Here is a 21,072-nt window from a genome sequence, read left to right as displayed (position 1 = left end):
TTAAGTGTTTACTATGTGCCAAGAGGAAGAATAGAGGAGCAGCGTGGCTTAGTGGAAAGAGCCCGGGCTTGGGAGTCAGAGGTCATGGGTTCCGACTCCACCGCTTATCAGCTGTGTGACTCTGGGCAAGTCACTTAACTTCACTGTGCCTCAGTTACCTCATCTGGAAAATGGGGATGAAAACTGTGAGCCCCACGTGGGACAACCTGATTACCCTGCATCTATCCCAGTGCTTAGAACAGTGCTTGGCACATCCCGGCTCCGCCGCTGGTCAGCTGTGTGACTTTGGGCAAGTCACTTAACTTCTCTGTACCTCAGTTCCCTCATCTGGAAAATGGGGATTAAGATTGTGAGCCCTGCATGGGACAACCTGATCACCTTGTATCCTCCCCAGTGCTTAGAACAGTACTTTGCATGTAGTAAGCGCTTAACAAATACCAAAATTATTATTATTATAGTAAGCACTTATAGTATACTTAACTTATATAACTTATATATAACATATACTTAACTTATATAACTTAAGCACTTGTAGTAAGCACTTTTTAGACTGTGAGCCCACTGTTGGGTAGGGACTGTCTCTGTATGTTGCCAACTTGTACTTCCCAAGCGCTTAGTACAGTGCTCTGCACACAGTAAGCGCTCAATAAATACGATTGATTAACAAATACCATCATTATTTAAGCACTTAGTACAGTGCTCTGCACACAATAAGCACTCAATAAATATGATTGAATGAATTATAATAGTTATTATGGTATTTGTTAAGACTTACTATGTGCCAAGCACTGTTCTAAGCGCTGGGTTAGATACAAGGTGATCAGTTTGTCCCACGTGGGGCTCCCAGTCTTCATCCCCATTTTCCAGATGAGGGAACTGAGGCCCAGAGCAGTGAAGTGACTTGCCCACAGTCACACAACTGATAAGTGGTGGAGCCGGGATTAGAACCCACCACCTCTGGACTCCCAAGCCCAGGCTCTTGCCACTGAGCCACGCTGACATGACCTTGAATTAGACTGTGAGCCCACTGTTGGGTAGGGACTGTCTCTATATGTTGCCAACTTGGACTTCCCAAGTGCTTAGTACAGTGCTGTACACACAGTAAGCGCTCAATAAATACGATCGATCGATTGATTGATTGATTGATTAAATTATAGTTAGAGGAAGCGGTAGATTTTCCAGCCCTCTAATCCTGTCTCGGCACTGTCCCGTCATTCCCCGGTCTTCTAGACTGTTGGGTAGGGACCGTCGCTATATGATGCCAACTTGGACTTCCCAAGCGCTTAGTCCAGTGCTCTGCACACAGTAAGCGCTCAATAAATATGATTGAATGAATGAATGAATGATGGAGACCCTCTCCACCCCACCTTCTTGCCCTCGATGCCCTTCTCAGAGTCCAGAACTGGTGTCCGGACACCTGGGTTCTCTTCCCAGCTCCTTTTCGCGTCTGCTCGCCGTGCGCTAGGGTAAGAATAAGATTAGAGGCTCTTCTAGACTGTGAGCCCACTGTTGGGTAGGGACCGTCTCTATATGTTGCCAACTTGGACTTCCCAAGCGCTTAGTACAGTGCTCTGCACACAGTAAGCGCTCAGTAAATACGATTGAATGAATGAATAATAATAATTTTGGTATTTGTTAAGCGCTTACTATGTGCAAAGCACTGTTCTAAGCGCTGGGGAGGATACAAGGTGATCAGGTTGTCCCATGTGGGACTCACAATCTTAAACACCATTTTACAGATGAGGTAACTGAGGCACAGAGAAGTCAAGTGACTTGCCCAGAGTCACACAGCTGACAAGCGGCAGAGGCGGGATGTTAATATGTTTGGTTTTGTTGTCTGTCTCCCCCTTCTAGACTGTGAGCCCACTGTTGGGTAGGGACCGTCTCTATGTGTTGCCAACTTGTACTTCCCAAGCGCTTAGTACAGTGCTCTGCACACAGTAAGCGCTCAATAAATACAATTGATTGATTGATTGATTTTGTTGTCTGTCTCCCCCTTCTAGACTGTGAGCCTGTTGTTGGGTAGGGACCGTCTCTAGGTGTGGCCAACTTGGACTTCCCAAGCGCTTAGTACAGTGCTCTGCACACAGTAAGCGCTCAATAAATACGATTGAATGAGTGAATTAGAGAAGCACCGTGGCTCAGTGGAAAGAGCCCGGGCTTGGGAGTCAGAGGTTGTGGGTTCTAATCCCGGCTCCGCCACTTATCAGCTGTGTGACTGTGGACAAGTCACTTCACTGCTCTGGGCCTCAGTTCCCTCATCTGGTGAACGGGGATGAAGACCGTGAGCCCCACTTGGAACAACCTGATGACCTTGTATCTACCCCAGTGCTTAGAACAGTGCTCGGCATATAGTAAGCGCTTAATAAATACCATCATCATCATCATTCATCAAAAAATTTCATCAGTCAATCAATCAATCAATCAATCGTATTTATTGAGCGCTTACTGTGTGCAGAGCACTGTACTAAGCGCTTGGGAAGTACAAGTTGGCAACATATAGAGACGGTCCCTACCCAACAGTGGGCTCAAAATCTAGAAGTCCACAGTCCAGATTTGCTGCCTCAGGGCTGCATTTTGATATATCAATATATGCATATATGTTTGTACATATTTATTACTCTATTTTTTTTACTTGTACATATTTATTCTATTTATTTTATTTTCTTAATATGTTTTGTTTTGTTGTCTGCCTCCCCCTTCTAGACTATGAGCCCGCTGTTGGGTAGGGACCGTCTCTAGATGTAGCCGACTTGTACTTCCCAAGCGCTTAGTACAGTGCTCCGCACACAGTAAGCGCTCAATAAATACGATTGAATGAATGAATGAATGAATGATAAGGTGGAGTCAGAGGTCATGGGTTCTAATCCCGACCCTGCCACTTGTCTGCTGTGTGACTTTGGGCAAGCCACTTCCCTTCTCTGTGCCTCAGTTCCCTCATCTGTAAAACGGGGATGAAGACTGTGAGCCCCACGTGGGACAACCTTTTAAACCCCCTGGCGCTTAGAACAGTGCTTTGCACAGTTTTAGACTGTGAGCCCACTGTTGGGTAGGGACTGTCTCTATATGTTGCCAATTTGTACTTCCCAAGCACTTAGTACAGTGCTCTGCACATAGTAAGCGCTCAATAAATACGATTGATGATGATGATAATAAGCCCTTAACAAATCCCATCATTATCATTATTACTATTATTATGTGTATATCTGTAATTTTATTCATTTGGTATGGACGTCCGTCTCCCCCCGCCCTCTAGACTGTGAGCTCGTTGTGGGCAGGGATTGTCCCTGTTTATTGTTGCCCTGTTCTTTCCCAAGCGCTTAGTACAGTGCACTGCACACAGTAAGTGCTTAATAAATACGATTGAATGAATGAATGAACTGAAATTGCATATACTCCAGTGTTTAGCTGTGGTAGACACATAGTAAGCTCCTAACTACTATTTAAAAAAGGGGTGGCTACGAGCCAAAGAGGCAAGTGTGGTGGTCCAAGGGTCTGTCCAGCCCAGGATAGAGAAGCAGCGTGGCTCAGTGGAAAAGAGCCCGGGCTTTGGAGTCAGAGGTCGTGGGTTCAAATCCCAGCTCCGCCACTTGTCAGCTGTGTGACTTTGGGCAAGTCAGTTCACTTCTCTGGGCCTCAGTTACCTCATCTGTAAAATGGGGATTAAGACTGTGAGCCCCCTGTGGGACAACCTGGTCACCTTGTAACCTCCCCAGCGCTTAGAACAGTGCTTTGCACATAGTAAGCGCTTAATAAATGCCATTATTATTATTAGGATTCCATGTTGGAATGTCTCCATCCATCATCATCATCAATCGTATTTATTGAGCACTTACTATGTGCAGAGCACTGTACTAAGCGCTTGGGAAGTACAAATTGGCAACATAATCATTTATTTCTTTATTTCTATTAATGTCTATCTCCCCTTCTAGCATGTGAACTCGTTATGTTACTTTTAAGCGCTTACTACGTGCCAGGCATCCCAGCTAATCACGGTCCTAATCCCCATAATAATAATAATGATAATGGCATTTATTAAGCGCTTACTATGTGCCAAGCACTACTCTAAGCACTGGGGAGGTTACAACGTGACCAGGTTGTCCCACGGGGGGCTACCCGTCTTCATCCCCATTTTACAGATGAGGTAACTGAGGCCCAGTGAAGTAAAATGACTTGCCCATAGTCACACAGCTAACTGGCAGAGGCAGGATTTGAACCCGTGACCTCTGACTCCAAAGCCCATGCTCTTTTCCACTGAGCCACGCTGCTTCCCGTGCTTCTCGACCTTATACAGAGGAGCTCAGCGAGGTACAAGAGAAGTAAAGTGACTTGTCCAGGGTCACACAGCAGACGGATTGGAAACCAAGTCCTCCTGACTCTCAGGACCGGGCCGTGTCCCCTAGGCCACAGTATTTTAAGGCTTTTTCTCTGCCCTGAATAATAATAATAATAATAATAATAATAATAGCATTTATTAAGCACTTACTATGTGCAAAGCACTGTTCTAAGCGCTGGGGAGGTTACAAGGTGATCAGGTTGTCCCTGGTGGGGCTCACAGTCTTAATCCCCATTTTACAGATGAGGTAACTGAGGCCCAGAGAAGTGAAGTGACTTGCCCAAAGTCACACAGCTGACAATTGGCGGAGCTGGGAGCTGAATCAGCTCCAGGGGTTGGGGAAGAAGAGTTCCTGATTCTTAAAGCCTCTGGAAAATGCCAGGGGCCTTTTCGGTAGCCTGGGAGTTTGGACTAATATGGTAACAAATACCCTAATAATAATAATAATAATAATAATAATGATAATAATAACAATAATAATAATAATAAACAAATTCCATTTTCCACTGAGGAAAACGAACCTTTCCAATTCCCAAGCTCGAAACTTCCACGCTCTGAGGGACCACCCAGCTTGCTACAATGGCCACAACAGGCCTCATAGTGTGTGTACATCGTACTCCACCTCTTGTCACCTGTGTGACCTTGGGCAAGTCACTTCACTTCTCTGGGCCTCAGTTACCTCCTCTGTAAAATGGGGATTAAGACCGTGAGCCCCACGTGGGACAACCTGATCACCTTGTAAATTCCCCAGCGCTTAGTACAGTGCTTTGCACATAGTAAGCGCTTAATAAATGTCATTATTATTACCATTATAATAATATAATGATAATAATATAATATAATATAATAATATATATAATTATAATAATAATGATAATAATAATAAAGAGAATTACGGTATTTGTTAAGCGCTTACTATGTGCCAAGCACTGTTCTAAGTGTTGGGATAGACACAAGGTAAATCAGGTTGGATACAGTCCCTGTCCCACATGAGGCTCACACTCTTCATCCCCATTTAACAGATGAGGGAACTGAGGCCCAGAGAAGTATAATAATAATTATTATGGCATTTATTAAGCGCTTACTATGTGCCAAGCACTGTTCTAAGCACTGGGGTAGACACAAGGTAAATCAGGTTGGACACAGTCCCTGTCCCACATGAGGCTCACACTCTTCATTCCCATTTAACAGATGAGGAAACTGAGGCCCATAGAATAATAATAATAATAATGGCATTTATTAAGCACTTACTATGTGCCAAGCACTGTTCTAAGCACTGGGGTAGACACAAGGTAAATCAGGTTGGACACAGTCCCTGTCCCACATGAGGCTCACACTCTTCATTCCCATTTAACAGATGAGGAAACTGAGGCCCATAGAATAATAATAATAATAATGGCATTTATTAAGCGCTTACTATGTGCGAATCACTGTTCTAAGCACTGGGGTAGACACAAGGTAAATCAGGTTGGACACAGTCCCTGTCCCACATGAGGCTCACACTCTTCATTCTCATTTAACAGATGAGGGAACTGAGGCCCAGAGAATAATAATAATAATAATAATAATAATAATAATAATAATAATAATGGCATTTATTAAGCGCTTACTATGTGCCAAGCACTGTTCTAAGCATTGGGGTAGACACAAGGTAAATCAGGTTGGACACAGTCCCTGTCCCACATGAGGCTCACACTCTTCATTCCCATTTAACAGATGAGGGAACTGAGGCCCAGAGAATAATAATAATAATGATAATGGCATTTATGAAGCACTTACTATGTGCCAAGCATTGTTCTAAGCACTGGGGTAGACACAAGGTAAATCAGGTTGGACACAGTCCCTGTCCCACATGAGGCTCACACTCTTCATTCCCATGTAACAGATGAGGGAACTGAGGCCTAGAGAATAATAATAATAATAATAATAATGGCATTTATTAAGCGCTTACTAAGTGCAAAGCACTGTTCTAAGTGCTGGGGAGGTTACAGGGTGATCAGGTTGTCCCACGTGGGCTCACAGTCTTCACCCCCATTTTACAGATGAGGTAACTGAGGCACAGAAAAGTGAAGTGACTTGCCCAGAGTCACACAGCTGACAAGTGGTGGAGCCAGGATTAGAACCCACATCATTTATTCATTCAATTGTATTTATTGAGCGCTTACTGTGTGCAGAGCACTGTACTAAGCACTTGGGAAGTATAAGTCGGCAACATATAGAGACGGTCCCTACCCAACAACGGGCTCGCAGTCTAGAAGCAGTCTAGAGAAGCAGCGTGGCTCAGTGGAAAGAGCCTGGGCTTTGGAGTCAGAGGTCGTGGATTCAAATCCCGACTCCGCCACTTGTCAGCTGTGTGACTTTGGGCAAGTCACTTCACTTCTCTGGGCCTCAGTTCCCTCATCTGTAAAAGGGGGATGAAGACTGTGAGCCCCTCGTGGGACAACCTGATTACCTTGTATCTACCCCCAGCACTTAGAACATTGCTTTGAACATAGTAAGCGCTTAGCAAATACCATCATTATTATTATTATTACTGTTATTATCCCAGCTCTGCCACTTGTCTGCTGTGTGAACTTGGGCAAGTTGCTTCACTTCTCTGGGCCTCAGTGACCTCATCTGTAAAATGGGGATGAAGACCATGAGCCCCACATGGGACAAACTGATGACTGTGTATCTACAGCAGCAGCGTGGCTCAGTGGAAAGAGCCCGGGTTTTGGAGTAAGAGGTCATGGGTTCAAATCCCAGCTGGGCCACTTGTCAGCTGTGTGACTTTGGGCAAGTCACTTCACTTCTCTGGGCCTCAGTTCCCTCATCTGTAAAATGGGGATTAACACTGTGAGCCCCCTGTGGGACAACCTGATCACCCTGTAACCTCCCCAGCGCTTAGAACAGTACTTTGCACATAGTAAGCGCTTAATAAATGCCATCATTATTATTATTATTACCTCAGCACTTAGAACAATTCTTGGCACATAGTAAGCGCTTAGGAAATACTATTATTATTATTATTATTATTATTATCCAAACTGTGCCACTTGTCTGCTCGGTGACCTTGGGCAAGTCGCTTCACTTCTCTGGGCCTCAGTTCCCTCATCTGTAAAATGGGGACTAAGACTGTGACAACCTGATTACCCTGTATCTACTCCAGCATTTAGAACAGTGCTTGGCACATAGTAAGCGCTTAACAAATAAAATATAAAGACAGAGAGGAGGTGTAAGGGGGCCAGGAGGGGTGGAAACCGGGTTCCCCCCACCCCACATAGAGGCTTTGGGGGAAACTGAGTTTGAGCCCAGAGTCAGCTTGGGTTCCTTCCTCCCCAGCTGCATGGAAAGTCCCACCTTCCTCCTTCCCCTGTTCCTCCCTCCTGTTCTCCCCAGCAGGCGAACGTTTATTAGTATTATTACGGTTTTTAATTATTACGGTCTTTAAGGGCTCCCTACTAGTGAGCCCACTGTTGGGTAGGGCCCGTCTCTATATGTTGCCAACTTGTACTTCCCAAGCGCTTAGTCCAGTGCTCTGCACACAGTAAGCGCTCAATATATACGATTAATTGATTGATTGATTGAGTGAAGCACTGCTCCAAGCGCTGCAACTAGTTCCATTAAGAAAGGCAGATCTCCCTCTTCCTGGTCTGTCAGCGTGGAAAGACCAAGGGCCTGGGAGCGGGAGGACCGTGTCACCTTGGACAAGTCACTTTAATCAATCAATCAACCAATCAATCGTATTTATTGAGCGCTTACTGTGTGCAGAGCACTGGACTAAGCGCTTGGGAAGTACAAGTTGGCAACATATAGAGACGGTCCCTACCCAACAGTGGGCTCACAGTCTAAAAGGGGGAGGCAGAGAATAAAACCAAACATACTAACAAAGTAAAATAAATAGAATAGATATGTACAAGTAAAATAAATAGAGTAATAAATATGTACAAACATATATACATATATAAAGGTGTGTGTATATATATATATACACTTCACTTCTGTGGGCCTCAGTGACCTCATCTGGAAAACGGGGATTGAGACTATGTGCCCCATGGTGGACGGGGACTGTGTCCAGGTACAAGTAAAATAAATTAATAAATAGAGTAATAAATATGTACAAACATAAATACATATATAAAGGTATGTATATATATATATATATATATATATATATATATATATACTTCACTTCTGTGGGTCTCAGTGACCTCATCTGGAAAACGGGGATTGAGACTATGAGCCTCACGGTGGACAGGGACTGTGTCCAGCCCAATTTGCTTGTACCCACCCCAGCGCTTAGTACAGTGCCTGGCACAGAGTAAATGCTTAACAAATACCAGAATGATTATTCTCTGAACCTCAGTTATCTCATCTGTAGAATGGAGATTAAGACTTGGGACAACCCAATTACCCCGTATCTATCCAGCTTAGAATTTAGCGCTTAAAACAGGGCTTGGCACATAGTCCATTCATTCATTCAATTGGATTTATTGAGCGCTTACTGCGTGCAGAGCACTGTGCTAAGCGCTTGGGAAGTACAAGTTGGCAACATATAGAGACGGTCCCTACACAACAGTGGGCTCACAGACTTGTACATATCTATTCTATTTATTTTATTTTGTTAATATGTTTTGTTTGGTTCTCTGCCCCCCACCTTTTAGACTGTGAGCCCACTGTTGGGTAGGGACTGTCTCTATATGTTGCCAACTTGTATTTCCCAGGCGCTTAGTACAGTGCTCTGCACACAGTAAGCACTCAATAAAAATGATTGATTGATATATGTATATACAAATACATATATATTTGTACAGATTCATTACTCTATTTTACTTGTACATATTTCCTATTCTATTTATTTTGTTAATGATGTGTGCATAGCTGTAATTCTATTTGTTCTATTTTGACACCCGTCTACATATTTTTTTTATGGCATTTATTAAGCGCTTACTATGTGCAAAGCACTGTTCTAAGCGCCGGGGGGATACAAGGTGATCAGGTTGTCCCACGGGGGGCTCACAGTCAACCCCCATTTTACAGATGAGGTAACTGAGGCCCAGAGAAGTTAAGTGACTTGCCCAAGGTCACACAGCTGACAATTGGCAGAGCCGGGATTTGAACCCACGACCACTGACTCCAAAGCCCGGGCTTTTTCCACTGAGCCACGCTGCTTCTCTTGTCTGTCTCCCCCTTCTAGACTGTGAGCCCGTTGTTGGGTAGGGACCGTCTCTATATGTTGCCGACTTCTCAAGCGCTTAGTCCAGTGCTCTGCACGCAATAAGCACTCAATAAATACGATTGAATGAATGAATGAACAAATACCATTATTATTATTATTATTATCCTGGCGCTTAGAACAGTGCTTGGAAAAGAATAAGCGCATAACAAATACCATTATTAGCATTATTATTATTACCATGTGCTGAGCACTGTTCTAAACACTGGGGAAGGTAAATCCCCGTCCCACACAGGGCTTGCAGTTTAACAAGGAGGGGTGATTGTTATTGCTCTGCACAGTGCTCTGCACACAGTAAGTGCTCAATAAATACGATTGATTGACTGAACCCCTGTTTTACAGGTGAGGAAACTGAAGCTCAGAGAAGTGCAATGATATTCATTCTATGATCATCATCATCATCATCAATCGTATTTATTGAGCGCTTACTGTGTGCAGAGCACTGTACTAAGCGCTTGGGAAGTACAATTTGGCAACATATAGAGACAGTCCCAACCCAATCATGATCAATCAATCGTATTGATTGAGCGCTTACTGTGCGCAGAGCACTGGACTAAGCGCTTGGAAAGTACAATTCAGCAATAAAGAGAGACAATCCCTGCCCACAATGGGCTTACAGTCCCGAGGGGGGGAAATAGCAAAACAAGGCCCCAGTATAAATAAATCAGATTATAGCTAAATACCCATCAAACCCAGTAAACCGTCATCATTATCTGAGCTCACCGAGGAGACAAGCGGTGGTGGTGGGATTAGAACCCACGACCACCGACTTCCAAACCCACGGTCTACCCAGTCTGCCTAGCAGCTTCTCGGTAAGTACTTAGCCAGGGCCACACATTATTTTCTGGAAGAAATGTGCCTTCCCTACAAGAAAGACCTGGGGGTCCCTGGAGATAATAATAATAATAATAATAACAATAACAATAACAATAATAATAATAATAATAATAAATAGTATTTGTTAAGCACTTACTATGTGCCAGGCCAGTACTAAACGCTGGGGCGGAGCCAAACAAATAGAGTTGGACCCAATCCCCATCCCACATGGGGTTCACCAGCTCCATCCCCATTTTCCAGATGAGGATAATGATAATAATAATAATAATGATGATAATGGTATTTTTAATAATAATAATAATAATAATAACAATGGTATTTTTTAAGTGCTTACTCCATGGCAGGCACTATACCAAATGCTGGGGTGTATCCAAGGTAATCAGGCTGTCCCACGTAGGGCTCTAGGTCTTCGCCCCGCCATTTTCCAGATGAGACTACTAGTACTACTACTACTAATAATAATGGTATAATAATAATAAAATAATAATAATAATAATAATAATAATAATGGTATTTTTAAAGGGCTTATTCTGTGCTAAGCACTGTATTAAGCGCCGGGGCGGATCCAAGGTAATCAGGCTGTCCCACGTGGGGCTCCAGGTCTTCGCCCCCCCCATTTTCCAGATGAGGAGAATAATAATGATAATAATGATAATAATAACAATAATAATACAGGCATTTTTAAAGCGGTGGCAGGCACTGTACTAAGCGTCGGGGCGGATCCAAGGTAATCAGGTTGTCCCACATGGGGCTCCCTGTGTTCCCGCCCCCCACCATTTTCCCTATGAGGATGATGCTACTACTACTACTACTACTATTACTACTACTACTACTACTACTACTACTACTACTACTACTACTACTACTACTACAACTACTAAAAATGGATTTTTTAAAGCGGTCCTCCCGTGGCAGGCACTGTACTAAGCACCTGGGCGGAGCCAAGAGAATGGGGTTGGACCCAATCCCCGACCCATGTGGGGCTCACCGGCTCCAACCCCATTTTCCAGATGAGAATAATAATAATAACAATAATACTACTACGACTACTACTACTGCTACTACTAATAATAATAAATAGCATTTTTAAAGCGGTCCCTCCGTGGCAGGCACTGTACTAAGCGCAGGGGCAGAACTAAGGTAATCAGGCTGTCCCACGTGGGGCTCCCTGCCCCCCCCATTTTCCCAATTAGGATGATAATGATAACAATAATAATAATAACAACAATAATAATACTGGCATTTTTAAAAGCGGTCCCTCGTGGCTGGCACTGTACTAAGCGCCGGGGCGGAGCCAAGCGAATGGGGTTGGACCCAATCCCCGTCCCCCGTGGGGCTCACAGGCTCCATCCCCATTTTCCAGATGATGATAATAATAACCATAATAACAATAATAATAACAATAATAATAGTAATAAATAGCATTTTTAAAGCGGTTCCTCCGTGGCAGGCACTGTACTAAACGCCGGGGCAGAACCAAGGTAATCAGGCTGTCCCATGTGGGGCTCCCTGCCCCCCCCCCCATTTTCCCAATTAGGGTGATAATAATAATAATAATAATAATAATAATAATAATAATAATGAAGAAGAAGAAGAAGAACAACAACAATAATAATTCTGGCATTTTTAAAGCTGTCCCCCGTGGCAGGCAATGTACTAAGCGCCGGGGCAGAGCCAAGTGAATGGGGTTGAACCCAATCCCCGTCCCCCGTGGGGCTCACCGGCTCCATCCCCATTTTCCAGGTGATGATGATAATAATAATAATAATAATGATAATAAAAATAGCAAATAGCAATAATAATAACAAAAAATAGCATTTTTAAAGCGGTCCCTCCGTGGTAGGCACTGTACTAAGCGCCGGGGCGGATCCAAGCTACTCAGGCTGTCCCACGTGGGGCTTTCTTGCCTCCCCCATTTTCCTAATGATGATGATGATGATAATAATAATAATAATAATAATACTGGCATTTTTAAGGCGGTCCCCCGTGGCAGGCACTGTACTGAGCGCCGGGGCCTTCACCCCCACCAGTTTTTCAGATGAGGAGGAGGAATATTACAGCAGCGTGGCCTGGCTTGGGAGTCAGAGGTCAATCAATCAATCAATCAATCAATCATATTTATTGAGCGCTTACTAGGTGCAGAGCACTGTACTAAGCGCTTGGGAAGTACAAATTGGCAACATATAGAGACAGTCCCTACCCAGCAGTGGGCTCACAGTCTAAAAGGGGGAGACAGAGGAAAAAAAAAAAACCAAACATACTAACAAAATAAAATAAATAGAATAGATATGTACAAGTAAAATAAATAAATAAATAAATAGAGTAATAAATATGTACAAACATATATACATATATACAGGTCATGGGTTCTAATCCCGGCTCCACCACTTGTCAGCTGTGTGACTTTGGGCAAGTCACTTCACTTCAATGGGCCTCAGTTCCCTCACCTGTCAAATGGGGATGAAGACTGTGAGCCCCACGTGGGACAACCTGATCACCTTGTATCCCCCCCGGGCGCTTAGAACAGTGCTTTGCACATAGTAAGCGCTTAATAAATGCCATCATTATTGTTATTATTAAAATGGGGATGGAGACTGTGAGCCCCCCCTGGGATAACCTGATGACCTTGTATCCTCCCCAGCGCTTAGAACAGTGCTCGGCACGTAGTAAGCGCTTAACAAATGCCATCATTATGATGAGGAGGAGGAGGAGGAGGATTCACGCGTTCATGGCTCAGTGGAAAGAGCATGGGCTTTGGAGTCAGAGGTCATGGGTTCAAATCCCGGCTCCGCCACTTGTCAGCTGGGTGACTTTGGGCCAGTCACTTCACTTCTCTGGGCCTCAGTGACCTCATCTGGAAAATGGGGATTAAAACTGTGAGCCCCCTCGTGGGACAACCTGATCACCTTGTAACCTCCCCAGCGCTTAGAACAGTGCTTTGCACATAGTAAGCGCTTAACAAATTCCATCATTATTATTATTATTATTCAGTAGTATTTGCCGGAGTGGCGGGGGCGATTTCTGCAGCGCTCCGGCACTGCGCTAAGCGCGGGTAGGGACCGTCTCTATATGTGGCCGACTTGTACTCCCCAAGCGCTTAGTACAGTGCTCTGCACACAGTAAGCGCTCAATAGATCGACTGAAATCCGCTGTTGGGTAGGGACCGTCTCTAGATGTTGCCGACTTGAACTTCCCAAGCGCTTAGTACAGTGCTCTGCACATTCATTCATTCAATCGTATTTATTGAGCGCTTACTGTGTGCAGAGCACTGGACTAAGCGCTCGGGAAGTACAAATTGGGAACATCTAGAGACGGTCCCTACCCAACAGCGGGCTCAAAGTCTAGAAGGGGGAGGCAGAGAACAAAACAAAACATATTAACAAAATAAAATAAATGGAATAAATATGTACAAATAAAATAAATAAATAAATAGAGTAATAAATATGTATAAACATATATCCATCTATCCAGGTGCTGTGGAGAGGAGAAGGAGGTAAGGCGGGGGGGATGGGGACGGGGAGGAAGGGGAGAGGAAGGAGCGGGCTCAGTCTGGGAAGGCCTCCTGGAGTAGGTGAGTGCACACAGTAAGCGCTCAATAAATACGATTGAATCCCGCTGCTTGGTAGGGCCCCTCTCTCTATGTTGCCGACTTGTACTTCCCAAGCGCTTAGTACAGTGCTCTGCCCACAGTAAGCGCCCAATAAATACGATTGAATCCCGCTGCTTGGTAGGGCCCGTCTCTCTATGTTGCCGACTTGCACTTCCCAAGCGCTTAGTACAGTGCTCTGCCCACAGAAAGTGCTCAATAAATACGACTGAATCCCGCTGTTGGGTAGGGACCGTCTCTATATGTTGCCGACTTGTACTTCCCAAGCGCTCAGTACAGTGCTCTGCACACAGTAAGCGCTCAATCAATACGAATTGAATCCCGTTGCTGGGTAGGAACCATCTCTCTATATGTTGCCGACTTGTCCTTCCCAAGCGCTCAGTACAGTGATCTGCACACAGTAAGCGCTCAATCAATACGACTGAATGCCGCTGCTGGGTAGGGACCAGAGTCTATGTTGCCGACTTGTACTTTCCAAGCGCTCAGTACAGTGCTCTGCACACAGTAAGCGCTCAATCAATACGATTGACTCCTGCTGCTGGGTAGAGACCAGAGTCTATGTTGCCGACTTGTACTTCCCTAAGCGCTCAGTACAGTGCTCTGCACACAGTAAGCGCTCCATCAATCAATACGATTGAATCCCGTTGCTGGGTAGGAACCATCTCTCTCTATGTTGTCGATTTGTACTTCTCAAGCGCTCAGTACAGTGCTCTGCACACAGTAAGCGCTCAATAAATACGATTGAAGGAATGGGGGTGGAGAGGAGATGATGATGGAGGGGGTTTTGGGGGGGGGGTCCTACCTGTCCACCTGGCCCTGGGCGCCCCGGGGCTGGTCCGGGGGTGGCGCCTCCCCCGGGGGGGGCTTCCCGGCCGCAGGAGGAGCCCAGCGAGCCCATGGGGGTCAAAGGTCGAGTGACCCTGACGGTCCTGGGGGTCCCGTCCCCGGCGAAGGTGGTCTCCAGGTGGGTAGTGAAGCCTTCGGGCCCCCGGAGGATGAGGACGGCCAGGGTGTCCGAGGCCACCCCGCGCAGGATCTCCAGGGCCCGCTCGTAGGAGGTGTCCACTAAGGAGCGGCCGTTAACGGCCAGGATGATGTCCCCGGCCCGGACCAGGCCGCTCTGCTCGGCCGCCCCGCCCCGGACCAGGTCGGACACGATGACCGCCGGCCGGCTCCCCCGCTCCTTCACCAGGAAGCCCAGGCCCCCCGACGGACGCTTGGCCAGCCGCACCGAGATCACGTTGGGTTGCACTTGCTGGACGCCCGGGAGGGCCTCTTCCATAATAATCCCAGTGGGCGTCCGGACCGGCCAGGGGCGACCGCCTGCGACCACGCCGGGACGGCCTTCCCGCCCCAAAGAAGCGTGGGGGCTGTAGTCAAGGGCCTTTCCCACCCAAAAGAAAAATGGGGTTTGCGTTCGAGGGGCAGATATCCCCGGTCGTCGAGGGGCGACCGCCTGCGACCAAGTGCTGAGGCCTTGACCGCTCCGGGACGGCCTTTACCGCCCCAAAGAAGCGTGGGGGCTGTGGTCAAGGGCCTTTCCCACCCAAAGGAAAAGTGGGGTTTGTGTTCGAGGGGTAGATATCCCCGGTCGTCGAGGGGCGACCGCCTGAGACCAAGTGTTGAGGCCTTGACCGCTCCGGGACGGCCTTTACCGCCCCAAAGAAGCGTGGACGCTTTGTTCGAGGACCTTTCCTACCAAAAAGAAAAGTGGGGTTGTGTTCGAGGGGCAGATATCCCCGGTCGTTGAGAGGCGACTGCCTGCGACCAAGTGCTGAGGCCTTGACCGCTCCAGGACGGCCTTTACCTCCCCAAAGAAGCGTGGACGCTGTGGTCAAGGGCCTTTCCCACCCAAAAGTAAAGTGGGGTTTGTGTTCGAGGGGCAGATATCCCCGGTTGTTGAGGGGCGACTGCCTGCGACCAAGTACTGAGGGCTTGACCGCTCCTGGACGGCCTTTACACCCAAAAGAAGCGTGGACACAGTGGTCAAGGGCCTTTCCCGCCCAAAAGAAAAGTGGGGGCTGTGTTCGAGGGGCAGATATCCCCAGTTGTCGAGGGGTGACCGCCTGCGACCGTGTGCTGAGCCCTTGACCGCTCCTGGACGGCCTTGACTGCCCAAAAGAAGTGTGGACGCTGTGTTTGAGGGCCTTTCCTACCAAAAAGAAAAGTGGGGTTGTGTTCGAGGGGCAGATATCCCCGGTCGTCAAGGGGTGACCGCCTGCGACCGTGTGCTGAGGCCTTGACCGCTCCTGGACGGCCTTGACCGCCCAAAAGAAGTGTGGACGCTGTGTTCGAGGGCCTTTTCCGCCCAAAAGAAAAGTGGCGTTGTGTTTGAGGGGCGGATATCCCCGGTCGTCAAGGGGTGACCGCCTGCGACCGTGTGCTGAGGCCTTGACCGCTCACACGGCCTTTCTGTCCAAAGAAGCGTGGATGCTGTGTTCGAGGGCCTTTCCCACACAAAAGAAAAGTGGGGGCTGTGTTCGAGGGGCAGAAATCCCCAGTTGTCGAGGGGTGATCACCTGCGACCGTGTGCTGAGCCCTTGACCGCTTCTGGACTGCCTTTCTGTCCAAAAAAGCGTGGACGCTGCGTTCGAGGGCCTTTCCCGCACAAAAGTGGGGTTTGTGTTCGAGGGGCAGATATCCCGGACCGTCTGCGACTGTGTGCTGAGGTCTTAACCGCTCCCGGGATGGCCTTTACCGCCCCAAAGTAGGGTGGGGTTTGTGTTCGAGGGGCAGATATCCCCAGTTGTCGAGGGGTGATCACCTGCGACCGTGTGCTGAGCCCTTGACCGCTCCTGGACGGCCTTTCTGTCCAAAAAAGCGTGGACGCTGCGTTCGAGGGCCTTTCCCGCACAAAAGTGGGGTTTGTGTTCGAGGGGCAGATATCCCGGACCGTCTGCGACTGTGTGCTGAGGTCTTAACCGCTCCCGGGATGGCCTTTACCGCCCAAAAGTAGCGTGGGGGCCGTGTTCGAGGGCCTTTCCCGCCCAAAGGAAAAGCGAGGGTTGTGTTCGAGGGGCAGAGGGGTCAAGGACGAGGCCGGGGTCCGCGCCTGGGCAGTTTGGGCCTCCTCGGAAGGTCGGAAGGGCCGCAGTCGGAGGGCACGGACCGTCCCCGCCCGGCTAGCCGCGGGCCGGGCACCGCTCCTCGGTCATGGTGGTCGGCGAGGCCCGGGGTGGCACGGAGGCCTCTTCCGGAGGCGAGGGAGGAGAGGAAGGGAAGGCCGGACTCAAGAGGGCCCGGTTGGCGGTCCGTCCGGCGGGCATCGGGGCCGGGCGGCCTAGCGGCGGGGGGCACGGGCTTGGGAGGCCGAGGACCGGTCGGCTCCGCGCTCCTCGGCCGGGCGACCTCGGGCGAGCCGCTTCGCTTCTCTGGGCCTCGGTCACCTCATCTGGAAAATGGGGATGGAGACTGTGAGCCCCACGTGGGACAACCTGCTGACCTTCTACCTACCCCAGCGCTTAGCACGGTGCTGGGCACAGAGTAAACGATTAAAAAATACCATTATTATTATTATTATTGTTATTATTACTTCACTTCTCTGGGCCTCAGTGACCTCATCTGGAAAATGGGGATTGAGACTGTGAGCCCCACCTGGGAAAACCTGATTATCTTGTATCTACCCCAACATTTAGAACAGTGCTTTGCACATAATAAGAGCTTAACAAATACCATTATTATTATTATTATTATTACTTCACTTCTCTGGGCCTCAGTGACCTCATCTGGAAAATGAGGATTGAGACTGTGAGCCCCGCGGGGGACAACTCGCTTAACTTGCATCTACCCCAGTTCTTAGAACAGTTCTTGGCACACAGCAAGCGCTTAAAAAATACCATCATTATTATTATTATTGTTATTATGATTACTTCACTTCTCTGGGCCTCAGTGACCTCATCTGGAAAATGGGGATTGAGACTGTGAGCCCAATGTGGAACAACCTGCTTACCTTGTATCTAGCCTAATGCTTAGAAAAGTGCTTGGCACATAATAATAATAATAATAATAATGGCATTTGTAAAGCGCTAACTATGTGCAAAGCACTGTAGTAAGCATTGAAGAAATACCATTATAATTATTATTGTTATTATTATTATTATCATTATTATTATTACTTCACTTCCCTGGGCCTCAGTGACCTCATCTGTGAAATGGGGATGAAGACTGTGAGCCCCACCTGGGACAACCTGATTATCTTGTACCTACCCCAGCATTTAGAACAGTGCTTGGCACATAATAAGCGCTTAACAAATACCATTGTTATTACTTCACTTCTCTGGGCCTCAGTGACCTCATCTGGAAAAATGGGATTAAGATTGTGAGCCCCATGTGGAACAACCTGCTTACCTTGTATCTAGCCCAGTGCTTAGAACAGTTCTTGGCACATAGTAAGTGCTTAAAAAATACCATCATCATTATTATTATTGTTATTATTATTACTTCACTTCTCTGGGCCTCAGTAACCTCATCTGGAAAATGGGGATTAATACTGTGAGCCCCATGTGGAACAATCTGCTTGCCTTGTATCTAGCCCAACGCTTAGAAAATTGCTTGGCACATAATAATAATAATAATAATAATGGCATTTATAAAGCACTTACTATGTGCAAAGCACTGTAGTAAGCACTTAACAAATAGCATTATAATTATTATTGTTATAATTATTATTATTATTACTTCACTTCTTTGGGCCTCAGTGACCTCATCTGGAAAATGGGGATTGAGAATGTGAGCCCCACATGGGACAACCTGCTTAACTTGTATCTACCCCAGTGCTTAGAACAGTTCTTGGCACATAGTAGGTGCTTAAAAAATACCATCATTATTATTATCATTGTTATTATTATTACTTCACTCCTCTGGGCCTCAGTGACCTCATCAGTAAAATGGGGATGAAGACAGTGAGCCCCACCTGGGACAACCTGATTATCCCGGCATTTAGAACAGTGCTTGGCACCTGTATATATGTATATATGTTTGTACATATTTATTACTCTATTTATTTATTTATTTTACTTGTACATATCTATTCTATTTATTTTATTTTGTTAATATGTTTTGTTTTGTTGTCTGTCTCCCCCTTCTAGACTGTGAGCCCACTGTTTGGTAGGGACCGTCTCTATATGTTGCCAACTTGTACTTCCCAAGCGCTCAGTACAGTGCTCTGCACACAGTAAGTGCTCAATAAATATGATTGATTGGTTGATTAATAAGAGCTTAACAAATACCATTATTATTGTTATTATTTCACTTCTCTGGGCCTCCGTGACCTCATCTGGAAAATGGGGATTGAGACTGTGAGTACCGTGTGGAACAACCCGCTTAACTTGTATCTACCCCAGTGCTTAGAAAGTGCTTGGCACATAGTAAGCGCTTAACAAATACCATTATTATTATTATTATTATTATTATTATTATTATTATTATTACTTCTCTTCTCTGGGCCTCAGTGACCTCATCTGGAAAATGGGGATTAAGACTGTGAGCCCCATGTGGAACAACCTGTTTACCTTGTATCTACCCCAGTGCTTAGAAAAGTGCTTGGCACATAGTAAGCGCTTAACAAATACCATTATAATTATTAATGTTATTATTATTATTATTACTTCACTTCTCTGGGCCTCAGTGACATCATCTGGAAAATGGGGATTGAGACTGTGAGCCCCGCGAGGGACAACCCGCTTAGCTTGTATCTACCCCAGTGCTTAGAACAGTTCTTGGCACAGAGTAAGCGCTTAAAAAATACCATCATTATTATCATTATTGTTATTAGGATTACTTCACTTCTCTGGGCCTCAGTGACCTCATCAGTAAAATGGGGATGAAGACTGTGAGCCCCACCTGGGACAACCTGATTATCTTGTATCTACCCCAGCATTTAGAACAATGCTTGGCACATAATAAGCACTTAACAAATACCATTATTATTATTACTTCACTTCTCTGGGCCTCAGTGACCTCATCTGGAAAAATGGGATTAAGATTGTGAGCCCCATGTGGAACAACCTGCTTACCTTGTATCTAGCCCAGTGCTTAGAACAGTTCTTGGCACATAGTAAGTGCTTAAAAAATACCATCATCATTATTATTATTGTTATTATTATTACTTCACTTCTCTGGGCCTCAGTGACCTCATCTGGAAAATGGGGATTGAGACTGTGAGCCCCGCGCGGGACAACCCGCTTAGCTTGTATCTAGCCCAACGCTTAGAAAAGTGCTTGGCACATAATAATAATAATAATGATGGCATTTGTAAAGCGCTTACTATGTGCAAAGCACTGTAGTAAGCACTTAACAAATACCATTATAATCATTATTGTTATTATTATTATTATTACTTAACTTCTCTGGGCCTCAGTAACCTCATCTGGAAAATGGGGATTGAGACTGTGAGCCCCGCGGGGGACAACCCGCTTAACTTGTATCTACCCCAGTGCTTAGAACAGTTCTTGGTACATAGTAAGCACTTCAAAAATACCATCATTATTATTATTATTGTTATTATGATTACTTCACTTCCCTGGGCCTCATTGACCTCATCAGTAAAATGGGGATGAAGACTGTGAGCCCCACCTGGGACAACCTGATTATCTTGTATCTACCCCAGCATTTAGAACAGTGCTTGGCACCTGTATATATGTATATATGTTTGTACATATTTATTACTTTATTTATTTTACTTGTACATATCTATTCTATTTATTTTATTTTGTTAATATGTTTTGTTTTGTTGTCTGTCTCCCCCTTCTAGACTGTGAGCCCACTGTTGGGTAGGGACCGTCTCTATATGTTGCCAACTTGTACTTCCCAAGCGCTCAGTACAGTGCTCTGCACACAGTAAGTGCTCAATAAATATGATTGATTGGTTGATTAATAGGAGCTTAACAAATACCATTATTATTGTTATTATTTCACTTCTCTGGGCCTCCGTGACCTCATCTGGAAAATGAGGATTGAGACTGTGAGTACCATGTGGAACAACCCGCTTAACTTGTATCTACCCCAGTGCTTAGAAAGTGCTTGGCACATAGTAAGCGCTTAACAAATACCATTATTATTATTATTATTATTATTATT

General features: G+C 46.0%; 2 protein-coding genes across 2 annotated transcripts in view; both read right to left on the bottom strand.

Annotated features, from left to right (window-relative positions):
- The window catches only part of NOS1 (nitric oxide synthase 1), a 178,925-nt gene extending 163,272 nt beyond the window's left edge, over window positions 1-15,653 (bottom strand). Inside the window, 2 exon segments of the mRNA XM_038763769.1 lie at window positions 14,798-14,877; window positions 14,879-15,653. Of these exon segments, the coding sequence (XP_038619697.1) occupies window positions 14,798-14,877; window positions 14,879-15,277 (479 nt within the window). The 5' untranslated portion in view covers window positions 15,278-15,653.
- Window positions 15,654-16,558: 905 nt separating this feature from the next.
- The window catches only part of LOC119942102 (basic salivary proline-rich protein 3-like), a 105,688-nt gene continuing 101,174 nt past the window's right edge, over window positions 16,559-21,072 (bottom strand). The window contains exon 3 of the mRNA XM_038762756.1: window positions 16,559-17,386. Within this exon, the coding sequence (XP_038618684.1) occupies window positions 17,118-17,386 (269 nt within the window). The 3' untranslated portion in view covers window positions 16,559-17,117. The remainder of the gene's footprint in view (window positions 17,387-21,072) is intronic.

This window comes from Tachyglossus aculeatus, chromosome 21 (genome assembly GCF_015852505.1).
Source record: "Tachyglossus aculeatus isolate mTacAcu1 chromosome 21, mTacAcu1.pri, whole genome shotgun sequence".
In the NCBI taxonomy this organism is placed as follows: Eukaryota; Metazoa; Chordata; class Mammalia; order Monotremata; family Tachyglossidae; genus Tachyglossus; species Tachyglossus aculeatus.
The sequence above is the reverse complement of the archived record's forward strand: the minus strand, read 5'-3'. Positions and strand labels throughout refer to the sequence as shown.